At 42.5% G+C, this 24,042-nt stretch overlaps 1 protein-coding gene across 1 annotated transcript in view; it reads right to left on the reverse strand.

Moving 5' to 3' along the window:
- Positions 1–6,834: 6,834 nt before the first annotated feature.
- The window catches only part of LOC121636366 (histone deacetylase 11-like), a 70,793-nt gene continuing 53,585 nt past the window's right edge, over positions 6,835–24,042 (reverse strand). The window contains exon 8 of the mRNA XM_041979828.1: positions 6,835–7,206. Coding sequence (XP_041835762.1) covers positions 6,835–7,206 — 372 coding nt within the window. The remainder of the gene's footprint in view (positions 7,207–24,042) is intronic.

Below are 24,042 nucleotides of genomic sequence, written 5' to 3' on the forward strand. Positions count from 1 at the left end.
TACTTTGTGGGGCCCCTCAAACACACACCTTTTGTCCCCCAACCCCCAAAAGAAAGAAAAGTCAAAGATTTCCATATTTACCAGATACCTTAATTTCCAAAGTAAATTGTCACCTTTAACCCTCAGACATCAGTTTAATTTACTGCCGTCTGAAGTTATTACAGATATAAACGTCCACTTCCACTAAGCAGATATAAAACGTTACAGATTCATATTTTCTGTCTCTTTCAGCATAAATATTTTGGAAAACTTCAGTTATGCTCAAAGCTACCAAACATTCAAAGAATCATAAGGATTTTAACCCTTTAAACAGCAGTTTGATGACCTAATGTTGTTGTTGTTCTTCACCCCTTTCAGGACAAAAAGTCACATTAAGTCACATCAAACCCACATTTTGAATCTAATGGTTATTATAAAATATAATTATGTATTCTGTGATGCTTGGGATTCATTTTCCAGATAAAGTGCGAAGTTAAATTCTAAATGTGTGAAGAGACTTTCTGATGAAGAACTCTTCCACATGGACTAAAACAGCTAGAAAACGTCCAGACTGAGATTAAAATGTTCCCAATTGGACAAAAATGTCCTCATGATGGACGAGGTTTAATAATCTCCTAATGTTCTCAGGGTTCCAGATCCAGATCAGGGTTCCAGGTCAGGGTTCCAGATCAGAGTTCCAGATCCAGGTCAGGGTTCCAGATACAGGTCAGAGTTCCAGATCCAGATCAGGGTTCCAGGTCAGGGTTCCAGATCCAGATCAGGGTTCCAGGTCAGGGTTCCAGATCCAGATCAGGGTTCCAGGTCAGGGTTCCAGATCCAGGTCAGGGTTCCAGATCAGAGTTCCAGATCCAGATCAGAGTTCCAGATCCAGGTCAGGGTTCCAGATCCAGATCAGGGTTCCAGGTCAGGGTTCCAGATCAGAGTTCCAGATCCAGATCAGGGTTCCAGGTCAGGGTTCCAGATCCAGATCAGGGTTCCAGGTCAGGGTTCCAGATCCAGGTCAGGGTTCCAGATCAGAGTTCCAGATCCAGATCAGAGTTCCAGATCCAGGTCAGGGTTCCAGATCCAGATCAGGGTTCCAGGTCAGGGTTCCAGATCAGAGTTCCAGATCCAGATCAGGGTTCCAGGTCAGGGTTCCAGATCCAGATCAGGGTTCCAGGTCAGGGTTCCAGATCCAGGTCAGGGTTCCAGATCAGAGTTCCAGATCCAGATCAGAGTTCCAGATCCAGGTCAGGGTTCCAGATCCAGATCAGGGTTCCAGATCCAGGTAAGGGTTCCAGATCAGAGTTCCAGATCCAGATCAGGGTTCCAGGTCAAAATCACCATCAGTTTCTCCAAATCATTGAATGTGTCAGAAGCTTGGAAATTACAAACCTGTCAATCAGAGTGATCAATGACATGTCTCTGGAAGGTCTGGAATTTAACAGGAAGGTTCTGGTCATGGAAATGGAGAGTGGATACAGAGCTGATCTTACAGCTCTTAGGAGTTGTTGCCATGGTTACGGCCTACAGTAGCTGTATCTTCCTTTTACTAATTGATCAACAACACTGGGTTCAGAATGATATTTTAACTTCAACTTAAAATATGATGCAATCGTGATGATGATAGATTATTAGCCATTTGAGTGTGTGTGTGTGTGCGCGCGCATATGGGGTGGGGGGTGTGGGGGGGCGGGAGGTTGGTTACATTAGGTGCTAACCACTCATGTTTCATTAAACATGATAATTCCCTTATATTGACAAAGTGAAGCTGCCGGTTACGGTATGTCGATCTCTACAGAAAAAACAGATTTTTCGGGACAGTAAGAGAACACCAAAAATTAAAAAAATTGAAAGAATTGCTGCTCTCAGCTTCCATAGTTAACCTTTCTGGCTTTTTAAAACACCTCCTCCACCCCACATAAATAAAACTGTTATGATCAGTAGAAGTTTTTTTTTTCCTTCTGTTTCAAACATGCAAATATGAAAATGAGTTTGCAGATAAAAGAGAATCATTGCAACTTAACAGCAATAATTCCCCTAACGACGGCTAATCCGGCATCGTCTTCGTCCATCTCTTCCCTGAGATCTCCCCTAACGACGGCTAATCCTACATCGTCTTCGTCCGTCTCTTCTCTGAGATCTCCTCTAACGACGGCTAATCCGGCATCGTCTTCGTTTCATCTCTTCTCTGAGATCTCCCCTAACGACGGCTAATCCGGCATCGTCTTCGTCCCGTCTCTTCTCTGAGATCTCCCCTAACGACGGCTAATCCTACATCGTCTTCGTCCGTCTCTTCTCTGAGATCTCCTCTAACGACGGCTAATCCTACATCGTCTTCGTCCGTCTCTTCTCTGAGATCTCCCCTAACGACGGCTAATCCTACATCGTCTTCGTCCGTCTCTCCTCTGAGATCTCCTCTAACGACAGCTAATCCGGCATCATCTTCGTCCCGTCTCTTCTCTGAGATCTCCCCTAACGACGGCTAATCCTACATCGTCTTCGTCCGTCTCTTCTCTGAGATCTCCCCTAACGACGGCTAATCCTACATCGTCTTCGTCCGTCTCTCCTCTGAGATCTCCCCTAACGACGGCTAATCCTACATCGTCTTCGTCCATCTCTTCCCTGAGATCTCCCCTAACGACGGCTAATCCTACATCGTCTTCGTCCGTCTCTTCTCTGAGATCTCCTCTAACGACGGCTAATCCGGCATCGTCTTCGTTTCATCTCTTCTCTGAGATCTCCTCGAACGACGGCTAATCCGGCATCGTCTTCGTCCGTCTCTTCTCTGAGATCTCCCCTAACGACGGCTAATCCTACATCGTCTTCGTCCGTCTCTCCTCTGAGATCTCCCCTAACGACGGCTAATCCTACATTGTCTTCGTCCGTCTCTCCTCTGAGATCTCCTCTAACGACGGCTAATCCGGCATCATCTTCGTCCCGTCTCTTCTCTGAGATCTCCCCTAACGACGGCTAATCCTACATCGTCTTCGTCCGTCTCTTCTCTGAGATCTCCCCTAACGACGGCTAATCCTACATCGTCTTCGTCCGTCTCTCCTCTGAGATCTCCTCTAACGACGGCTAATCCGGCATCGTCTTCGTCCCGTCTCTTCTCTGAGATCTCCCCTAACGACGGCTAATCCTACATCGTCTTCGTCCCGTCTGTTCTCTGAGATCTCCCCTAACAACGTGTGTGAATTGTAGCCTCAGTTTCTTGTTCTTAGCTGGCAGGAGGCACCCGGTGTGTCTTCTGCTGCATCCTGATCCAGTTTTTTTTTTCCTTCTGTTTCAAACATGCAAATATGAAAATGAGTTTGCAGATAACAGAGAATCATTGCAACTTAACAGCAATAATTCCCCTAACGACGGCTAATCCGGCATCGTCTTCATCCATCTCTTCCCTGAGATCTCCCCTAACGACGGCTAATCCTACATCGTCTTCGTCCGTCTCTTCTCTGAGATCTCCCCTAACGACGGCTAATCCGGCATCGTCTTCGTTTCATCTCTTCTCTGAGATCTCCTCGAACGACGGCTAATCCGGCATCGTCTTCGTCCGTCTCTTCTCTGAGATCTCCCCTAACGACGGCTAATCCTACATCGTCTTCGTCCGTCTCTCCTCTGAGATCTCCCCTAACGACGGCTAATCCTACATTGTCTTTGTCCGTGTCTCCTCTGAGATCTCCTCTAACGACGGCTAATCCGGCATCATCTTCGTCCCGTCTCTTCTCTGAGATCTCCCCTAACGACGGCTAATCCTACATCGTCTTCGTCCGTCTCTTCTCTGAGATCTCCCCTAACGACGGCTAATCCTACATCGTCTTCGTCCGTCTCTCCTCTGAGATCTCCTCTAACGACGGCTAATCCGGCATCGTCTTCGTCCCGTCTCTTCTCTGAGATCTCCCCTAACGACGGCTAATCCTACATCGTCTTCGTCCCGTCTGTTCTCTGAGATCTCCCCTAACAACGTGTGTGAATTGTAGCCTCAGTTTCTTGTTCTTAGCTGGCAGGAGGCACCCGGTGTGTCTTCTGCTGCATCCTGATCCAGTTTTTTTTTTCCTTCTGTTTCAAACATGCAAATATGAAAATGAGTTTGCAGATAACAGAGAATCATTGCAACTTAACAGCAATAATTCCCCTAACGACGGCTAATCCGGCATCGTCTTCGTCCATCTCTTCCCTGAGATCTCCCCTAACGACGGCTAATCCTACATCGTCTTCGTCCGTCTCTTCTCTGAGATCTCCCCTAACGACGGCTAATCCGGCATCGTCTTCGTCCGTCTCTTCTCTGAGATCTCCCCTAACGACGGCTAATCCTACATCGTCTTCGTCCGTCTCTTCTCTGAGATCTCCCCTATCGACGGCTAATCCTACATCGTCTTCGTCCGTCTCTTCTCTGAGATCTCCCCTAACGACGGCTAATCCTCCATCGTCTTCGTCCGTCTCTTCTCTGAGATCTCCCCTAACGACGGCTAATCCTACATCGTCTTCGTCCGTCTCTTCTCTGAGATCTCCCCTAACGACGGCTAATCCTACATCGTCTTCGTCCGTCTCTTCTCTGAGATCTCCCCTAACGACGGCTAATCCTACATCGTCTTCGTCCGTCTCTTCTCTGAGATCTCCCCTAACGACGGCTAATCCTACATCGTCTTCGTCCGTCTCTTCTCTGAGATCTCCCCTAACGACGGCTAATCCGGCATCGTCTTCGTCCGTCTCTTCTCTGAGATCTCCCCTAACGACGGCTAATCCGGCATCGTCTTCGTCCGTCTCTTCTCTGAGATCTCCCCTAACAACGTGTGTGAATTGTAGCCTCAGTTTCTTGTTCTTAGCTGGCAGGAGGCACCCGGTGTGTCTTCTGCTGCATCCTGATCCAGACAACTGCTGCTCTTGATAGTTTCTCTTCTTCAGACCATCTCTGGAAACCCTGGGGATGGTTGTAGGTGGAAATCCCAGTAAATACTCAGACCAACAACCATGCCATGTTTGAAGCCATTTAAATCTCTTTTTTTCTTTATTCTGATGCTCAGTTTGAACTTCAGCAAGCCGAGTCAGTTGAGTTAGCGCATGTAAATGTTAGCAGTTGTTTTAGCCACTTTCATGGCCGTAGATAGGCTATACGTGTTACGACTGAATGTTACAGGTTCTGTATGTTCATTCATCGTTGTTGAACCTCCAGATTAAACATTGTGGTGTCTATGGTATAAACGGAATGGCCCTTGATCTGAAAACTGATCTGGAAACACCTCTGGTTAGAGAACCGGTCCGTTCTGATGGTACCGCTGGGTTAGCAGTAGATGCAAAGGTTTACAAGACAGCGTGCTAACTGTAACTGTAGTAAACTGCAGTAGTATTATTACTTTTAATGTGTGAGGGCTTGAGGTGTGTACATTTCTTCTACTTGGCTCCACCAGTTTTTCTTTTTAGTTTTTTTTATTTTGAGGTATTTTGGTTTTTCCAGGGACAGACGAGGACACCTGGCGGGAAGCCAGTCCCTCATTGTTTACTGGAAAGAGGCATGCCAGTATTGAAGCTTATAAGTAAGTATAAATGTATGGATAATTGTTTAGATTAGGTGCTGAATAATTATAATGAATGTGGGCAGATCATAATTTATAGGCAGTTATTAAATTCAGGCTGAACATAATCACAAAATAGTGTAATTTACTCTAAACTGTATTTTTCTGTTTTCTTGGCAAATAGAACTAATGTTATATTTAGATTGTACATCACTTTAGATAAGAGTTTGCAAAGTACCCATAAAGTGCATCTAAACATAAATAATGTTTGCTTTTATATGAACTGCCAATGTGTGTTCACCAGGAGTGTCTTCTTAAAAGAATTTTAAGAAGACATCTTCCCCTCAAGGCCCTGAAGAAAAGATGGAGAACCTGGTTTCCAAATACAAGGTTAGATGCTGTCTTTGCTCGTGTACAGTAAAATGGTATAAGTACATGAACTAAGATCATAGTGATGTGTAGATATCTGTGTAGCATGTTTTCTTTGACTGTCTTTATTTTTACAGGACCTTACAGGACCTTGGCAGTGGTACAACCTCATGGATGAGGCAAAAGGGAGCAGGCCGTCTGTGACACACCTGTCCTCTTTACCTCATCCAGGAGGTGGCAGTGACCACACCCCCTCCTGTGGAGAGGGGATCTAGCTCCACCCTGTCAACCCCAAAAAGATGGCGGGTAGACAGGGTAGTGGCTGCCTGATGTGGAGGCACTTAAGGAGATGGAGAGAGAGCAGCAGCGGAGAGACCAGGCCAGGGAAAGAGAGGTTGCAGAACGGGAAGAGAGGCGTCACCAGGAGCTGATGGAGAGGAAGACACCGGGAGGTGGTTGAAAGCGAGGAGAGATTTTACAGGGATCTGAGGGAGAGGGAGGGAAGGAGGGACAGGGAGGTGGCTAATAGGGAGGAGCACCTCATGGCAGTTTTAGAGAAGTTTTGTAAATAGTAGTAGTAGTGTAATGTTTATGTTTAATGTTTATGGTGATGTTCATTGTGTTATATATACACCCACATCAGCATCTGGCTTCAGCAGGTTCCCGTTGCTTATGCAGATGTTATGGAGGACAGCATGGCAGACAATGACCTCTGGCATGGACTTCACCTCCACCTCCAGAGCCTTTATGAAGATGGACCTCCATCTGATCTTTAGGATCCCAAAGGACCTCTCTACAACATACCTCGCCTTTGACAGGAAGCACTTGAAGTTGCAGACAGGCTGTCTGAAAGGCGTTATGTGGCAGATGGGCTGGGACAAGCAGCAGTAACCACCATCTCCTATGATGCAGTAACCTGGTGGGGGTAGGACTGTTTGTAGTAGATGAGACATCCAGAAACCTTCCAGTGTCATCACAGATGGCTTGCAGCTAGACTGAGTGGAACAGCTTCTGCAGGGGGCTTCACCCAGACATAGCAACCATCTGTGGCTCCCACCACTTGGTTAAAGGCTGCAGATCCAGCAAGACGGGCGAAGTGGGCACCCAAACGAGGGAGATCCTCTGCAGTGGGATGGCGGACCACTTGGTAGAGGAGGCCAGAGATCTTCACACTCACCCTGTGCACTGCCCGGTGAATGGTTGCCCAAGGCATGTCAAAAGCCCTTGCAACCACACGATAAGAGGTGGCGCTGGCCCGCCAGAAGAGAAACACCAAGGTGTCCATTTCTGGGTCCCAACCATGGTCACATTCAGTGCCCAGCACAGACATTAGGCTGTTGGACGACTGCCTTAAAAAGCGGATGTCAACCTGTAGGTCACTGTGGCATCAAACTACTTGGCCAGCAGTGGCACTGAGGCATTTACCGCCTGGCGCTAGGACGCTGCTGTGGAGAAGAGGAGGAGGCAAGAGAGAAATATTTAAATAAAATGTTTCACTAGCAAGTTTGCATCTCTGTGTTTAGCATCTTCCTTACTTCACTGCATTTTTTAAACCATGATTTCTAGTATAATCGTTTCCTGTTGCCAGACATGAGCTGTATCAGTATTAATAACAATAAAACAGATGTATAATGTAAAGTACTTTAATTCAGTGAAGATATCTTTACATATTTAAAAGCTGTTTTACTAGTGTTTTAAATGGCACTACTAATAGCTTTGGGGGAGAATGCAGAGACACATGAACATCTGCTGATGGTTTCTATTGTTATCTACTGAGGTAGACTAATGCAGTGAAAGCCATTAGCCATTATTTTGGATTTGCGTATTTATTTATACAACATCTTGCAAAGAACTTAGTTGGGCAGACTGCCCTGCAAAGGTAAGCCAATTAACGGAGTGGCGCTGCCATTATGAAGCATGTAGGAGGGTCATACATATACAAAATAAATAAGTATACTTACCAACTTACGGTCAGCCAATAGAAGGAGGATCCTGTGTTGACGTTGAGTGGGATGTAGTTTACAAGTGGGTGGAAGTAGGGGGTAAACAAAAGAAAGTAAAATCATGAGTAGTATATTCATTCTTTAAATCAAAACAGGTAGATTTGTTTGTGGGCAGAAGAATCACAGTCAGATGCAGGTGCGTCAAATGTAAGTGCAAAATGTCAGCTCTCCATCTGGGTCAACAGTTACCCACGATAGTTCGCGTTGCCACTACATTCCAGTGCACTCATGCAAGTGTGCTGATTGAGACACTCCACGTCTACATGGCTACATGCTGCCATCTGATTGGCTGGTTGGATATTGGGAAGTTGAACTGGTGGAGCTGATAGAGTGGGTGGTGAGTGGAAGTTCTCCAGTATATACTGGTGTAAGACAATTTTCCACTCGGGAACAACATCATGCAGACACAAAAACCCCTTGACCACTATGGGAACTGAGCCATGCTGTGACTGAAGGCAGGCAAGTGTTTGGCTAAGAAACGTTTGATTCCTGCTAGTCTGTTGGGGAAAACCCCAATGTTTTCCAGATGGATAGAGGTCTGAATGGTCCAGGTGGATGGAAGTTTAGATGGTCCAGGTGGATGGAGCTCTGGATGGTCCAGGTGGATGGAGCTCTGCATGGTCCAGGTGGATGGAGCTCTGCATGGTCCGTTTAGGGTGGTCTGTGACAAACTCGTCCATTTCTAACAGACCATTTCCTTCCCTCTTCTCCCTGTTATATTATAAAAAACTTGATTTCTGCACAAAATTGTTACGTTCTCTCTTGCTTTAAAAAATATGAAAGTTGAAACTCCTTCCATTTTGAAAAGACAGTGCACCTGGAGAGAATAGAGCCAGTTTTTACAAGACAAACATCACTGTTGATAAAAGTGAGTATAAACAGAGAAAGCTGGTGGCTGAACGAATTTAGGTGCTTGCCATGTTAATGCTGCATTTGTCTGGGTCACACAAAACAAAGCTATGACCCCCTGTTACACAAAAATCACCGCCTCCTCCCCGAGGCTCCACAGCTCTAGCTGATCACGTGCACATGCAGCAGCTGTCCCAGCATCTTTCCTCTCTGAGCAAACACACCTGACCTTTGGTTGCTAATTACTATTCTGGATGCTGTTGCATAGCCAGACGACTCAGTGAGCCAAGCAGTACATCTACACCTACGCTGTGGTAAACCTGCTGGCAACAGCTGCTCACACAAACACATCATCATCATCATCAACACCATCATCATCATGCTCATCATCATAAACACCATCATCATTATCAACAACACCATCATCATCATCAACATGATCATCATCATCAACACCATCATCATCATGATCATCATCATCATCAACACCATCATCATCATGCTCATCATCATAAACACCATCATCATTATCAACAACACCATCATCATCATCAACATGATCATCATCATCAGCACCATCATCATTATGATCATCATCATCATCAACATGATCATCATCAATACCATCATCATCATGCTCATCATCATAAACACCATCATCATTATCAACAACACCATCATCATCATGATCATCATCATCATCAACACATCATCATCATGATCATCATCATCATCAACACCATCATCATCATGCTCATCATCATAAACACCATCATCATCATGCTCATCATCATCAACATGATCATCATCATAAACACCATCATCATCATGCTCATCATCATCAACATGATCATCATCATCAACACCATCATCATCATGCTCATCATCATAAACACCATCATCATCATGCTCATCATCATCAACATGATCATCATCATCAACACCATCATCATCATGCTCATCATCATAAACACCATCATCATCATGCTCATCATCATCATCATCATAAACACCATCATCATGATCATCATCATCATCAACACCATAATCATCATGATCATCATCATCATCATGATCATCATCATCAACACCATCATCATCATGCTCATCATCATAAACACCATCATCATCATGCTCATCATCATCATCATCATAAACACCATCATCATGATCATCATCATCATCAACACCATAATCATCATGATCATCATCATCATCATGATCATCATCATCAACACCATCATCATCATCAACACCATTATCATCATGATCATCATCATAAACACCATCATCATCATGATCATCATCATAAACATCATCATCATCATCATCATCATCAACAACATCATCGTAAACACCACCTTTATGATCACCATCATCATCATCAACACCAATCATCATCATGATCATCATCATAAACATCACCATCATCATGATCATCATCATCAACAATATCATCATCAACACCACCATCATCTTCATCAATACCATCATCATCACCACTATCACCATCATCATCATCATGATTATCATTATTAACATCATCATCAACACCATCATCATCATGATCATCATCATCAACACCATCATCATCATCCTCACCACCATCATCATCATATGATTCTGAAATGACCTTTCACTAATACTAATGTTTTTAAGAGCTAAATTTCAGTTGAAACAGAAATCAAGTATTAGAAAAAAGGAGTGCATTCTCAAAACAATCTGAAGTGGAAGAAGTTGGAATAAATGGTCTGTACTTATATAGCTTTTACCCAAAGTGCTTTCATCATACATCACACAGTGATGGCGGAAGCTGCCATGCAAGGTGCCAACCACGACCCACCTGGAGCAATTTTGGTGTCTTGTTCAGGGACACCTAGACATGAGTTTGACAGGACGAGGATCGAACCGGCACCCCTCAGGCTACAAGACGACCACTCTACCCACTGCCACACCACCTGCATTGAAATCACATTGACATGGTGTTTTATAAGGCTTTGATTTCACCATTCCTATTTTCACTGAGCTTCACTGAGATTCCTTCCAGACAGCTGGACAGATATTAGTACAGCATAAGTCTTCATGAAACCGTTGTCACTGTGTTCTCCAACTTCTTCCCCTTCAGTTTGTTTAGAAAATGCACTCCTTTTTTTTCTACTACATGATTTCCGTTTCAACTGAAATGACTTCCTTTTCAAGTGAAATTTGCCTCTCACACACACTAGTACTAGCGCAATGTGATTTCAGAAAGTTCACTATAATGTGTGAATGGTTTAAATTTCACGTCTGTGAGAGGGTAATTCTGAATAATGTCCAAACGGCCCCTCATAAAGGAGAGAGAGATCTTCATGACTTTAGCATGGATCACTCTGCATCTTCATCACTCTGGCCTGGATCGTGAGTCACATGATAAAGTCCATCAACATAAAATCTCTCACCAACAGATCGCACTTCTTTGCAGCCTTCACAGACGTCTGCTCTGGAAGTAACTCAGGCTTCAGGTCAGCCCACCACTTGCCAGCTTTGACACACTATGAAAGCAATACTCCCCTAAGTCGCCTTTAAACCAACCTGGCTGGTACCTCAAGTCAAGCAAGCGTGCTTCATGATCTTGAAGCTGCTCTGAGCCTCGGCACACTCTTTTGTGGCTGACCTATAATCAACCACCTCCCAGTCTTTGGTCATTGTTCAGGTTGGGAAAAGGCTGCCAGAGTTCCATCAACGTGGACACCATGTTTGTGTTCTTGTTCTGCTCAAAACAAGAGTCGCTGAACAGCCAAAGCCCCCTGCCAGCTTTGTCCTGAAGTCGAACCTTGAGGCAATCACTCAGTGCAGAATCATATTGCTGTCTTTGCTGCTGTCATTCTCCTGCCACATATACAGATGGACATCATCTTTTGACTGGTAGCTGTTCTGTCCATGGTGCACAACCACACCAAACATGTACAGATACATCCACCATGAGTAATAGGTCTGTCCTTCTGGGGCTTTTGGAAGGGTCATGTTTTGTATCATTTCGAAACAAAGGGTCAAATGACCTTCAGCAACCCTGGTTAAGTCATAAAATACACACATTCTGCGACAATGCAAGATAAATGATGCAGATGATCCTCTTTTCTGTCTCATAGTTTTGGATCTGTAATCCCGATCTTGTATTCGGAACATTCAGAGCATGCATCTGTAGCTGGGGGACCAAAGCCAAGATTAAAATCTTTGGAAAACACTGAATATTAAAGGATGTAGCTGGTCTGAGCATGGATTAGAGCCTGAAAGAGCTTGTGCATCTTCCGGTCACTGGGGAGATACTGGCTGCCCTACAGGTCGAAGACTGGATGTGCTGGACGATGAGTTGCCTGCTCCTCATCTCTGCAAATGACTGTAGCACAGGAGGCTGTACTTCACAGACATGCTCCGGTCCTTTTATTTTTTTACATCCAGAACATTCGGACGCTGATGCCCATGAGGTGAAGTATTATCTGGTCCTGGTAAAGCTTGTTTGCTCTCTCAATAAACCGCGTGAAATTTATCACCAGTGTTGGGATACTCTAAAACAGTAATTAGTTACTAGTTACTTATTATTTCTGTAAATTGTAATGAATTTACTTTACTTGTTACTGCATTTGAAAAGTAACGCCACTACTTATTACTTTACTATACCATTTCTTAATTCACCATGTAGACATGGACAAACATCATAGCCGAATCATCGCTGCCTGTCTGCAGAGTGTTTACTGTATATTGTAAACAAAATGGCTTTAAAACCACAAGAACAACATCCCTTTCTGTGGGAAGAAATGGACACACTTGTTTCATCATCATTTTATCTAGTATTTTTCTAAACCTGGGGGATTCAATAGTCGACAGGTGGAGCATGTCTCCTTCAATGAACCTGCAACTAGCTTGTTAACGTCTGTCTCACCGGCTGCTGCGATCCAGGAAATGTTGAAAACAGCTTAGCTTGTTAAGGCAGGTTGGCAGCTTGTTTAGGCGAGTTGGCAGCTTGTTTAGGCGGGCTGGCTGCTTGTTTAGGTGGGTCGGCTGCTTGTTTAGGTGGTGGGCTGCTTGTTTAGGTGGTTGGCTGCTTGTTTAGGCGGGTCGGCTGCATGTTTAGGCGGTCGGCTGCTTGTTTAGGCGGTCGGCTGCTTGTTTAGGCGGTTGGCTGCTTGTTAAGGTGGTTGGCTGCTTGTTTAGGCAGGTGGGCTGCTTGTTAAGGTGGTCGGCTGCTTGTTAAGGTGGTTGGCTGCTTGTTAAGGTGGGTCGGCAGCTTGTTTAGGCAGTCGGCTGCTTGTTTAGGTGGTCGGCTGCTTGTTAAGGTGGGTCGACTGCTTGTTTAGGCTGTCGGCTGCTTGTTTAGGCAGTCGGCTGCTTGTTTAGGCAGTCGGCTGCTTGTTTAGGCGGTCGGCTGCTTGTTAAGGTGGGTCGACTGCTTGTTTAGGCTGTCGGCTGCTTGTTTAGGCGGTTGGCTGCTTGTTAAGGTGGGTCGGCTGCTTGTTTAAGCGGTCGGCTGCTTGTTTAGGCGGTCAGCTGCTTGTTTTGGTAGGTCAGCTGCTTGTTTAAGCAGTTGGCTGCACAGTGTGGATCCAAAGCAGTAGTACAGTGATGGCAGTTTCTGTAAAATATCTAATAGTATAGATATGAAAAAAAGCTTTGTTAAGAAGAAAAAAAGTTTTTGCCTGATGAAGATAGTTTGGCTGCCATTCAGTTGGTCAGAGAAATTTAGATATCGACCCCTGAAGTATGCCGTCAGCTGCCTTTCTTAATGTTGAAAAACAAAACTTTTTAGTATCTGTCTACTGTAGGGACCATTATGCGTGAAAGGGTTAAAGTCTGTAAACCAATACACCTTGACTATATCTCCACCTCACTGCTGCAAAGCACTAACATCCTAATGAAGGTGAAATGAATGCAATAACTGACTGCAGTTGGTGGGTGGGTGAAGTTCTTTGGGGGAGAAAAACTAAAACCCAGATAAGTAAATAAAGACGGTGTGGTGAGAACAGGCCGTCTTTAACAGCAGCACCATCACAGAGAGTTTCATGCAAAACACAAGAGACTGTTTCTTTGAGCTTTTTTAGGACCTGACTTTGTTTTACAAGTGTGAGCTAAAAGTAAGTGGAGAAGAGATCGTATTTAGAGCTAGTTGGACTTGTGATTAGCTCATAAGTAGCTCCAGGCCTGCAAAGACACTGATCTGTCTGCACCTCCTCATCCATGACGGTCAACGCTTCGCCCATAGCAGGTGAAACAGAAACCTCCGCTCCTCTGCCGGATGCTGACCTGTGGAGGCTGACATGAGGTCTTTACATTCTGCAGGATATAGTTAACAGAAGCCAGCTGATCGCTTCACTCCGTTATTTTTCCATCCAACAGTTTTTGTTCTGACCAAACTACCAGATGAAGCAAATTTTACTTCTGGTCTTTGTCTCTGTACACCTCACGTCTTCGTCACTGCTGCTGCTGTTATCATGTTTTCTTTATTAAATATCTTTTACAAGCTTTACAGGGCTAAAGAGGCGAGTTTCTGCTTCTGTTCATGGCTGAAAAGACAGAATGAAGATCAGATATGTGGACACGGATTTAATTTCACAACCATTGAGACAGTTGTTTTCACATTTCACTTGCTTTATTAATGTTTTTTTACACTTTTATTCATGATTATGTTTATGGTTTTATGCGTCTGAGGTCCGTTGGCTGAGAGAAAAATCCCCTCCCATAACTAGCTCCATTTTTCTTCAGCTTTTCTTTGCAAAGTAATGTAGTTTTAGCAGATTATTTTATTTGATTTATCAACCTATTTCTTTAAGTTTTATTTTAATTGATCTAGTTATCTATTTTTTTTTATTTTATTAATGTAATGATTTATTCATATTTATTTAATCGATTCATTTATTTTTCTAATTTATTTATGAATGTAATTTAAAATGTTTTAACCTCTTTTTCATTAGAATAATACATTATCAAAACATATATTTAAAAATCCTTATGAGGATTAATTAAGTTATTTTAAATAGCTTTGCCTCAGTGCTGCAGGTGGCTGCAGTTAAAACTAAACAGCATGAGGTGATAAATAAGCTGTTTTCCATATTATTTAAAGTGTAGTTTCATGTCTAAGCTGCTGCTGCTGGTTTCAGGCTAAATCCAGGTTCCTGTGCTTCCTCCTGGCTGTACTGCCTCGTATTATTTTCTGGAAACCAGTCAAAAATGGGACCACTTGAAGCCTGACGTTCATATCCTGAATCTGCTGGATCTTCCTCTCATTGCCCTCTAGTGGTTTTCTAAGTTCAAAGCACAGCTGAAGAGGTTGGTCATGTTTGACACTTTTGGATCACTTTTCTAGCTCACTGCATCAGATGAGACGGTTTTAAAGTCACAGAATAATAACTACATAACTGCAGCCTCCTGCAGGAGTCATGGCATTTCAGAGTGCAGCAGACAGAGTGCAGCTGGATAAACCCGGCCAGCTCTCACCTGACCGCCACACTGATGCATTACAGCAGCGCCAAGAGAAAATGGAATCATGACGTGCATAATTTACTGAAAAGATTCTGAGTCTTTTCTTGGAGAACTCTTTAAACCATGAAAGTGAAATGAGCCAGTTTTTCCCTCTTTTTCAGAAGTTATGTTTAGACACTCAGCTTTTTGCCTTCTGATGATGAAACAGTTCCTTCTTGTCACATGCTTCCTGCTGATCAAGGGAGTATTTCTAAAACTAACTGCTTTGTCTTATGAAGCAGCGTCATGTCAGAGGTCGCTACGGTAACACAGAGAGCAGCAGCTACAGTGTTAGAGCCCATATGTTCTCCAAGATGAAAGAAAAACAGACAGTGATGAAGACAAACCCGAAAGCTGGTGAGCTGGACTTGCTGATATTCTTCCTTTCTGAGATGATATCCTTCACACTTTGACCCAAACACACACACACACATATGTATGTATATATATATATATATATATATATATATATATATATACATACACCTTCCTGTAACAGATGGAGCTTTTAATCCCAGTATAAACCAGTGTGTAGCAGCTTTTAATCCCAGTATAAACCAGTGTGTAGCAGCTTTAAATCCCAGTATAAACCAGTCTGTAGCAGCTTTTAATCCCAGTATAAACCAGTCAGTAGCAGCTTTTAATCCCAGTATAAACCAGTCTGCAGCAGATTTTAATCCCACTATAAACCAGTCTGTAGCAGCTTTAAATCCCAGTATAAACCAGTCTGTAGCAGCTTTTAATCCCATTATAAACCAGTCTGTAGCAGCTTTTAATCCCAGTATAAACCAGTCTGCAGCAGCTTTTAATCCCAGTATAAACCAGTCTGTAGCAGCTTTTAATCCCAGTATAAACCAGTGTGTAGCAGCTTTTAATCCCAGTATGAACCAGTTTGTAGCAGCTTTTAATCCCAGTATAAACCAGTCTGTAGCAGCTTTTAATCCCAGTATAAACCAGTCTGTAGCAGCTTTTACTCCTAGTATAAACCAGTCTGCAGCAGCTTTTAATCCCATTATAAACCAGTCTGTAGCAGCTTTAAATCCCAGTATAAACCAGTCTGTAGCAGCCTTTACTCCTAGTATAAACCAGTGTGTAGCAGCTTTTAATCCCAGTATAAACCAGTCTGTAGCTGCTTTTAATCCCATTATAAACCAGTCTGTAGCAGCTTTTAATCCCAGTATAAACCAGTCTGCAGCAGCTTTTAATCCCAGTATAAACCAGTCTGTAGCAGCTTTTAATCCCAGTATAAACCAGTGTGTATCAGCTTTTAATCCCACTATAAACCAGTCTGTAGCAGCTTTTAATCCCAGTATACACCAGTCTGTAACAGCTTTTAATCCCAGTATAAACCAGTCTGCAGCAGCTTTTAATCCCGGTATAAACCAGTCTGCAGCAGCTTTTAATCCCTGTATAAACCAGTGTGTAGCAGCTTTTAATCCCAGTATAAACCAGTCTGTAGCAGCTTTTAATCCCAGTATAAACCAGTCTGCAGCAACTTTTAATCCTGGAATAAACCAGTCTGTAGCAGCTTTTAATCCCGGTATAGGCCAGTCTGTAGCCGCTTTTAATCCCAGTATAAACCAGACTGTAGCAGCTTTTAATCCCAGTATAAACCAGTCTGTAGCAGCTTTTAATCCCGGTATAAACCAGTCTGTAGCAGCTTTTAATCCCGGTATAAACCAGTCTGTAGCCGCTTTTAATCCAAGTACAAACCAGTCTGTAGCAGCTTTTAATCCCAGTATAAACCAGTGTGTAGCAGCTTTTAATCCCAGTATAAACCAGTCTGTAGCAGCTTTTAATCCTAGTATAAACCAGTCTGTAGCAGCTTTTAATCCCGGTATAAACCAGTGTGTAGCAGCTTTTAATCCCAGTATAAACCAGTCTGTAACAGCTTTTAATCCCAGTATAAACCAGTGTGTAGAAGCTTGTAATCCCAGTATAAACCAGTCTGCAGCAGCTTTTAATCCCAGTATAAACCAGTCTGTAGCAGCTTTTAAACCCAGTATAAACCAGTGTGTATCAGCTTTTAATCCCACTATAAACCAGTCTGTAGCAGCTTTTAATCCCAGTATAAACCAGTCTGTAACAGCTTTTAATCCCAGTATAAACCAGTGTGTATCAGCTTTTAATCCCACTATAAACCAGTCTGTAGCAGCTTTTAATCCCAGTATACACCAGTCTGTAACAGCTTTTAATCCCAGTATAAACCAGTCTGCAGCAGCTTTTAATCCCGGTATAAACCAGTCTGCAGCAGCTTTTAATCCCTGTATAAACCAGTGTGTAGCAGCTTTTAATCCCAGTATAAACCAGTCTGTAGCAGCTTTTAATCCCAGTATAAACCAGTCTGCAGCAACTTTTAATCCTGGAATAAACCAGTCTGTAGCAACTTTTAATCCCGGTATAGGCCAGTCTGTAGCCGCTTTTAATCCCAGTATAAACCAGACTGTAGCAGCTTTTAATCCCAGTATAAACCAGTCTGTAGCAGCTTTTAATCCCGGTATAAACCAGTCTGTAGCAGCTTTTAATCCCGGTATAAACCAGTCTGTAGCCGCTTTTAATCCAAGTATAAACCAGTCTGTAGCAGCTTTTAATCCCAGTATAAACCAGTCTGTAGCAGCTTTTAATCCTAGTATAAACCAGTCTGTAGCAGCTTTTAATCCCGGTATAAACCAGTGTGTAGCAGCTTTTAATCCCAGTATAAACCAGTCTGTAACAGCTTTTAATCCCAGTATAAACCAGTGTGTAGAAGCTTGTAATCCCAGTATAAACCAGTCTGCAGCAGCTTTTAATCCCAGTATAAACCAGTCTGTAGCAGCTTTTAAACCCAGTATAAACCAGTGTGTATCAGCTTTTAATCCCACTATAAACCAGTCTGTAGCAGCTTTTAATCCCAGTATAAACCAGTCTGTAACAGCTTTTAATCCCAGTATAAACCAGTCTGCAGCAGCTTTTAATCCCGGTATAAACCAGTGTGCAGCAGCTTTTAATCCCTGTATCAACCAGTCTGTAGCAGCTTTTAATCCCAGTATAAACCAGTGTGTAGCAGCTTTTAATCCCAGTATAAACCAGTCTGGAACAGCTTTTAATCCCAGTATAAACCAGTCTGCAGCAACTTTTAATCCCGGAATAAACCAGTCTGTAGCAGCTTTTAATCCCGGTATAGGCCAGTCTGTAGCAGCTTTTAATCCCAGTATAAACCAGTCTGTAGCAGCTTTTAATCCTAGTATGAACCAGTGTGTAAAAGCTTTTAATCCCAGTATAAACCAGTCTGTAGCAGCTTTTAATCGTAGTACAAACCAGTCTGTAGCAGCTTTTAATCGCGGTATAAACCAGTCTGTAGCAGCTTTTAATCCCGGTATAAACCAGTGTGTAAAAGCTTTTAATCCCAGTATAAACCAGTCTGCAGCAGCTTTTAATCCCAGTATAAACCAGTCTGTAGCAGCTTTAAATCCTACTATAAACCAGTCTGTAGCAGCTTTTAATCCCAGTATAAACCAGTCTGCAGCAGCTTTTAATCCCGGTATAAACCAGTGTGTAACAGCTTTTAATCCCAGTATAAACCAGTCTGTAGCAGCTTTTAATCCTATTATAAACCAGTCTGTAGCAGTTTTTAATCCCAGTATAAACCAGTCTGTAGCAGCTTTCAATCCCGGTATGAACCAGTCTGTAACAGCTTTTATTCCCAGTATAAACCAGTCTGTAGCAGCTTTTCATCCCGGTATAAACCAGTGTGTAAAAGCTTTTAATCCCAGTATAAACCAGTCTGCAGCAGCTTTTAATCCCAGTATAAACCAGTCTGTAGCAGCTTTTAATTCCAGTATAAATCAGTATGTAGCAGCTTTTAATCCCAGTATAAACCAGTCTGTAGCAGCTTTTTATCCCAGTATAAACCAGTCTGTAGCAGCTTTTGATCCCGGTATAAACCAGTGTGTAAAAGCTTTAAATCCCAGTATAAACCAGTGTGTAAAAGCTTTTAATCCCAGTATAAACCAGTGTGTAGCAGCTTTTAATCCTAGTATAAACCAGTCTGTAGTAGCTTTTACTCCTAGTATAAACCAGTCTGTAGCAGCTTTTAATCCCAGTGTAAACCAGTCTGCAGCAGCTTTTAATCCCATTATAAACCAGTCTGTAGCAGCTTTTAATCCCGGTATAAACCAGTCTGTAGCAGCTTTTAATCCCAGTATAAACCAGTCTGTAGCAGCTTTTACTCCTTGTATAAACCAGTCTGCAGCAGCTTTTAATCCCATTATAAACCAGTCTGTAGCAGCTTTTAATCCCAGTATAAACCAGTCTGCAACAGCCTTTAATCCCATTATAACCCAGTCTGTAGCAGCTTTTACTCCTAGTATAAACCAGTCTGCAGCAGCTTTTAATCCCATTATAAACCAGTCTGTAGCAGCTTTTAATCCCAGCATAAACCAGTCTGTAGCAGTTTTTAATCCCAGTATAAACCATTCTGTAGCAGCTTTTACTCCTAGTATAAACCAGTGTGTAGCAGCTTTTAATCCCAGTATAAACCAGTCTGTAGCAGCTTTTAATCCCATTATAAACCAGTCTGTAGCAGCTTTTAATCCCGGTATAAACCAGTGTGTAGCAGCTTTTAATCCCAGTATAAACCAGTTGTAGCAGCTTTTAATCCAGGTATAAACCAGTGAGTTGCCACTTTTAATCCCAGTATAACCCAGTGTGTAGCAGCTTTTAATCCCAGTATAAACCAGTCTGTAGCTGCTTTTAATCCCATTATAATCCAGTCTGTAGCAGCTTTTAATCCCAGTATAAACCAGTGTGTAGCAGCTTTTAATCCCAGTATAAACCAGTTGTATCAGCTTTTAATCCCAGTATAAACCAGTGAGTAGCAGCTTTTAATCCCGGTATAAACCAGTCTGTAGCAGCTTTTAATCCCAGTATAAACCAGTCTGTAGCAGCTTTTACTCCTAGTATAAACCAGTCTGCAGCAGCTTTTAATCCCATTATAAACCAGTCTGTAGCAGCTTTTAATCCCAGTATAAACCAGTCTGTAGCAGTTTTTAATCCCAGTATAAACGAGTCTGTAGCAGATTTTACTCCTAGTGTAAACCAGTGTGTAGCAGCTTTTAATCCCAGTATAAACCAGTCTGTAGCTACTTTTAATCCCATTATAATCCAGTCTGTAGCAGCTTTTAATCCCGCTATAAACCAGTGTGTAGCAGCTTTTAATCCCAGTATAAACCAGTTGTAGCAGCTTTTAATCCAGGTATAAACCAGTGAGTTGCCGCTTTTAATCCCAGTATAAACCAGTGTGTAGCAGCTTTTAATCCCAGTATAAACCAGTCTGTAGCTGCTTTTAATCCCATTATAATCCAGTCTGTAGCAGCTTTTAATCCCAGTATAAACCAGTGTGTAGCAGCTTTTAATCCCAGTATAAACCAGTTGTATCAGCTTTTAATCCCAGTATAAACCAGTGAGTAGCAGCTTTTAATCCCAGTATAAACCAGTTGTATCAGCTTTTAATCCCAGTATAAACCAGTGAGTAGCAGCTTTTAATCCCGGTATAAACCAGTGTGTAGCAGCTTTTAATCCCAGTATAAACCAGTCTGTAGCAGCTTTTAATCCTAGTATAAACCAGTGTGTAAAAGCTTTTAATCCCAGTATAAACCAGTCTGTAGCAGCTTTTAATCCCAGTATAAACCAGTCTTTAGCAGCTTTTAATCCTAGTATAAACCAGTGTGTAGCAGCTTTTAATCCCAGTATAAACCAGTCTGTAGCAGCTTTTACTCCTAGTATAAACCAGTCTGTAGCAGCTTTTAATCCCACTATAAACCAGTCTGTAGCAGCTTTTAATCCCAGTATAAACCAGTCTGTAGCAGCTTTTAATCCCAGTATAAACCAGTCTGTAGCAGCTTTTAATCCCAGTATAAACCAGTGTGTATCAGCTTTTAATCCCACTATAAACCAGTCTGTAGCAGCTTTTAATCCCAGTATAAACCAGTCTGTAGCTGCTTTTAATCCCAGTATAAACCAGTCTGCAGCCGCTTTTAATCCCGGTATAAACCAGTCTGCAGCAGCTTTTAATCCCTGTATAAACCAGTCTGTAGCAGCTTTTAATCCCAGTATAAACCAGTGTGTAGCAGCTTTTAATCTCAGTATAAACCAGTCTGTAGCTGCTTTTAATCCCAGTATAAACCAGTCTGCAGCAGCTTTTAATCCCGGTATAAACCAGTCTGTAGCAGCTTTTAATCCCAGTATAAACCAGTCTGCAGCAGCTTTTAATCCCATTATAAACCAGTCTGTAGCAGCTTTTAATCCCAGTATAAACCAGTCTGCAGCAGCTTTTAATCCCATTATAAACCAGTCTGTAGCAGCTTTTACTCCTAGTATAAACCAGTCTGCAGCAGCTTTTAATCCCATTATAAACCAGTCTGTAGCAGCTTTTAATCCCAGTATAAACCAGTTGTAGCAGCTTTTAATCCAGGTATAAACCAGTGAGTTGCCACTTTTAATCCCAGTATAAACCAGTTGTATCAGCTTTTAATCCCAGTATAAACCAGTGAGTAGCAGCTTTTAATCCCGGTATAAACCAGTGTGTAGCAGCTTTTAATCCCAGTATAAACCAGTCTGTAGCAGCTTTTAATCCTAGTATAAACCAGTGTGTAAAAGCTTTTAATCCCAGTATAAACCAGTCTGTAGCAGCTTTTAATCCCAGTATAAACCAGTCTTTAGCAGCTTTTAATCCTATTATAAACCAGTGTGTAGCAGCTTTTAATCCCAGTATAAACCAGTCTGTAGCAGCTTTTACTCCTAGTATAAACCAGTCTGTAGCAGCTTTTAATCCCACTATAAACCAGTCTGTAGCAGCTTTTAATCCCAGTATAAACCAGTCTGTAGCAGCTTTTAATCCCAGTATAAACCAGTCTGTAGCAGCTTTTAATCCCAGTATAAACCAGTGTGTATCAGCTTTTAATCCCACTATAAACCAGTCTGTAGCAGCTTTTAATCCCAGTATAAACCAGTCTGTAGCTGCTTTTAATCCCAGTATAAACCAGTCTGCAGCCGCTTTTAATCCCGGTATAAACCAGTCTGCAGCAGCTTTTAATCCCTGTATAAACCAGTCTGTAGCAGCTTTTAATCCCAGTATAAACCAGTGTGTAGCAGCTTTTAATCTCAGTATAAACCAGTCTGTAGCTGCTTTTAATCCCAGTATAAACCAGTCTGCAGCCGCTTTTAATCCCGGTATAAACCAGTCTGCAGCAGCTTTTAATCCCTGTGTAAACCAGTCTGTAGCAGCTTTTAATCCCAGTATAAACCAGTGTGTAGCAGCTTTTAATCTCAGTATAAACCAGTCTGTAGCAGCTTTTAATCCCAGTATAAACCAGTCTGCAGCAACTTTTAATCCCGGAATAAACCAGTCTGTAGCAGCTTTTAATCCCGGTATAGGCCAGTCTGTAGCCGCTTTTAACCCCAGTATAAACCAGTCTGTAGCAGCTTTTAATCCCAGTATAAACCAGTCTGTAGCAGCTTTTAATCCCGGTATAAACCAGTCTGTAGCAGCTTTTAATCCCGGTAATAGCCAGTCTGTAGCCGCTTTTAATCCTAGTATAAACCAGTCTGTAGCAGCTTTAAATCCCATTATAAACCAGTCTGTAGCAGCTTTTAATCCCGGTATAAACCAGTCTGTAGCAGCTTTTAATCCCAGTATAAACCAGTCTGCAGCAGCTTTTAATCCCATTATAAACCAGTCTGTAGCAGCTTTTAATCCCAGTATAAACCAGTCTGCAGCAGCTTTTAATCCCATTATAAACCAGTCTGTAGCAGCTTTTACTCCTAGTATAAACCAGTCTGCAGCAGCTTTTAATCCCATTATAAACCAGTCTGTAGCAGCTTTTAATCCCAGTATAAACCAGTCTGTAGCAGCTTTTAATCCCAGTATAAACCAGTCTGTAGCAGCTTTTACTCCTAGTATAAACCAGTGTGTAGCAGCTTTTAATCCCAGTATAAACCAGTCTGTAGCTGCTTTTAATCCCATTAAAAACCAGTCTGTAGCAGCTTTTAATCCCGGTATAAACCAGTGTGTAGCAGCTTTTAATCCCAGTATAAACCAGTGTGTAGCAGCTTTTAATCCAGGTATAAACCAGTGAGTAGCCGCTTTTAATCCCAGTATAAACCAGTGTGCAGCAGCTTTTAATCCCAGTATAAACCAGTCTGTAGCTGCTTTTAATCCCAGTATAAACCAGTGTGCAGCAGCTTTTAATCCCAGTATAAACCAGTCTGCAGCACCTTTTAATCCCGGAATAAACCAGTCTGTAGCAGCTTTTAATCCCGGTATAAACCAGTCTGTAGCAGCTTTTAATCCCAGTATAAACCAGTCTGTAGCTGCTTTTAATCCCATTAAAAACCAGTCTGTAGCAGCTTTTAATCCCGGTATAAACCAGTGTGTAGCAGCTTTTAATCCCAGTATAAACCAGTGTGTAGCAGCTTTTAATCCAGGTATAAACCAGTGAGTAGCCGCTTTTAATCCCAGTATAAACCAGTGTGCAGCAGCTTTTAATCCCAGTATAAACCAGTCTGTAGCTGCTTTTAATCCCAGTATAAACCAGTCTGCAGCACCTTTTAATCCCGGAATAAACCAGTCTGTAGCAGCTTTTAATCCCGGTATAAACCAGTCTGTAGCAGCTTTTAATCCCAGTATAAACCAGTCTGTAGCAGCTTTTAATCCCGGTTTAAACCAGTGTGTAGCAGCTTTTAATCCCAGTATAAACCAGTCTGTAGCAGCTTTTACTCCTAGTATAAACCAATCCCAGTATGTGTGTAGGAGAATGATGTATGTGTGGGAGGATGGGTAGTGGAAGGATGGTGTGTAT

This window comes from Melanotaenia boesemani, chromosome 3 (genome assembly GCF_017639745.1).
Source record: "Melanotaenia boesemani isolate fMelBoe1 chromosome 3, fMelBoe1.pri, whole genome shotgun sequence".
In the NCBI taxonomy this organism is placed as follows: domain Eukaryota; kingdom Metazoa; phylum Chordata; class Actinopteri; order Atheriniformes; family Melanotaeniidae; genus Melanotaenia; species Melanotaenia boesemani.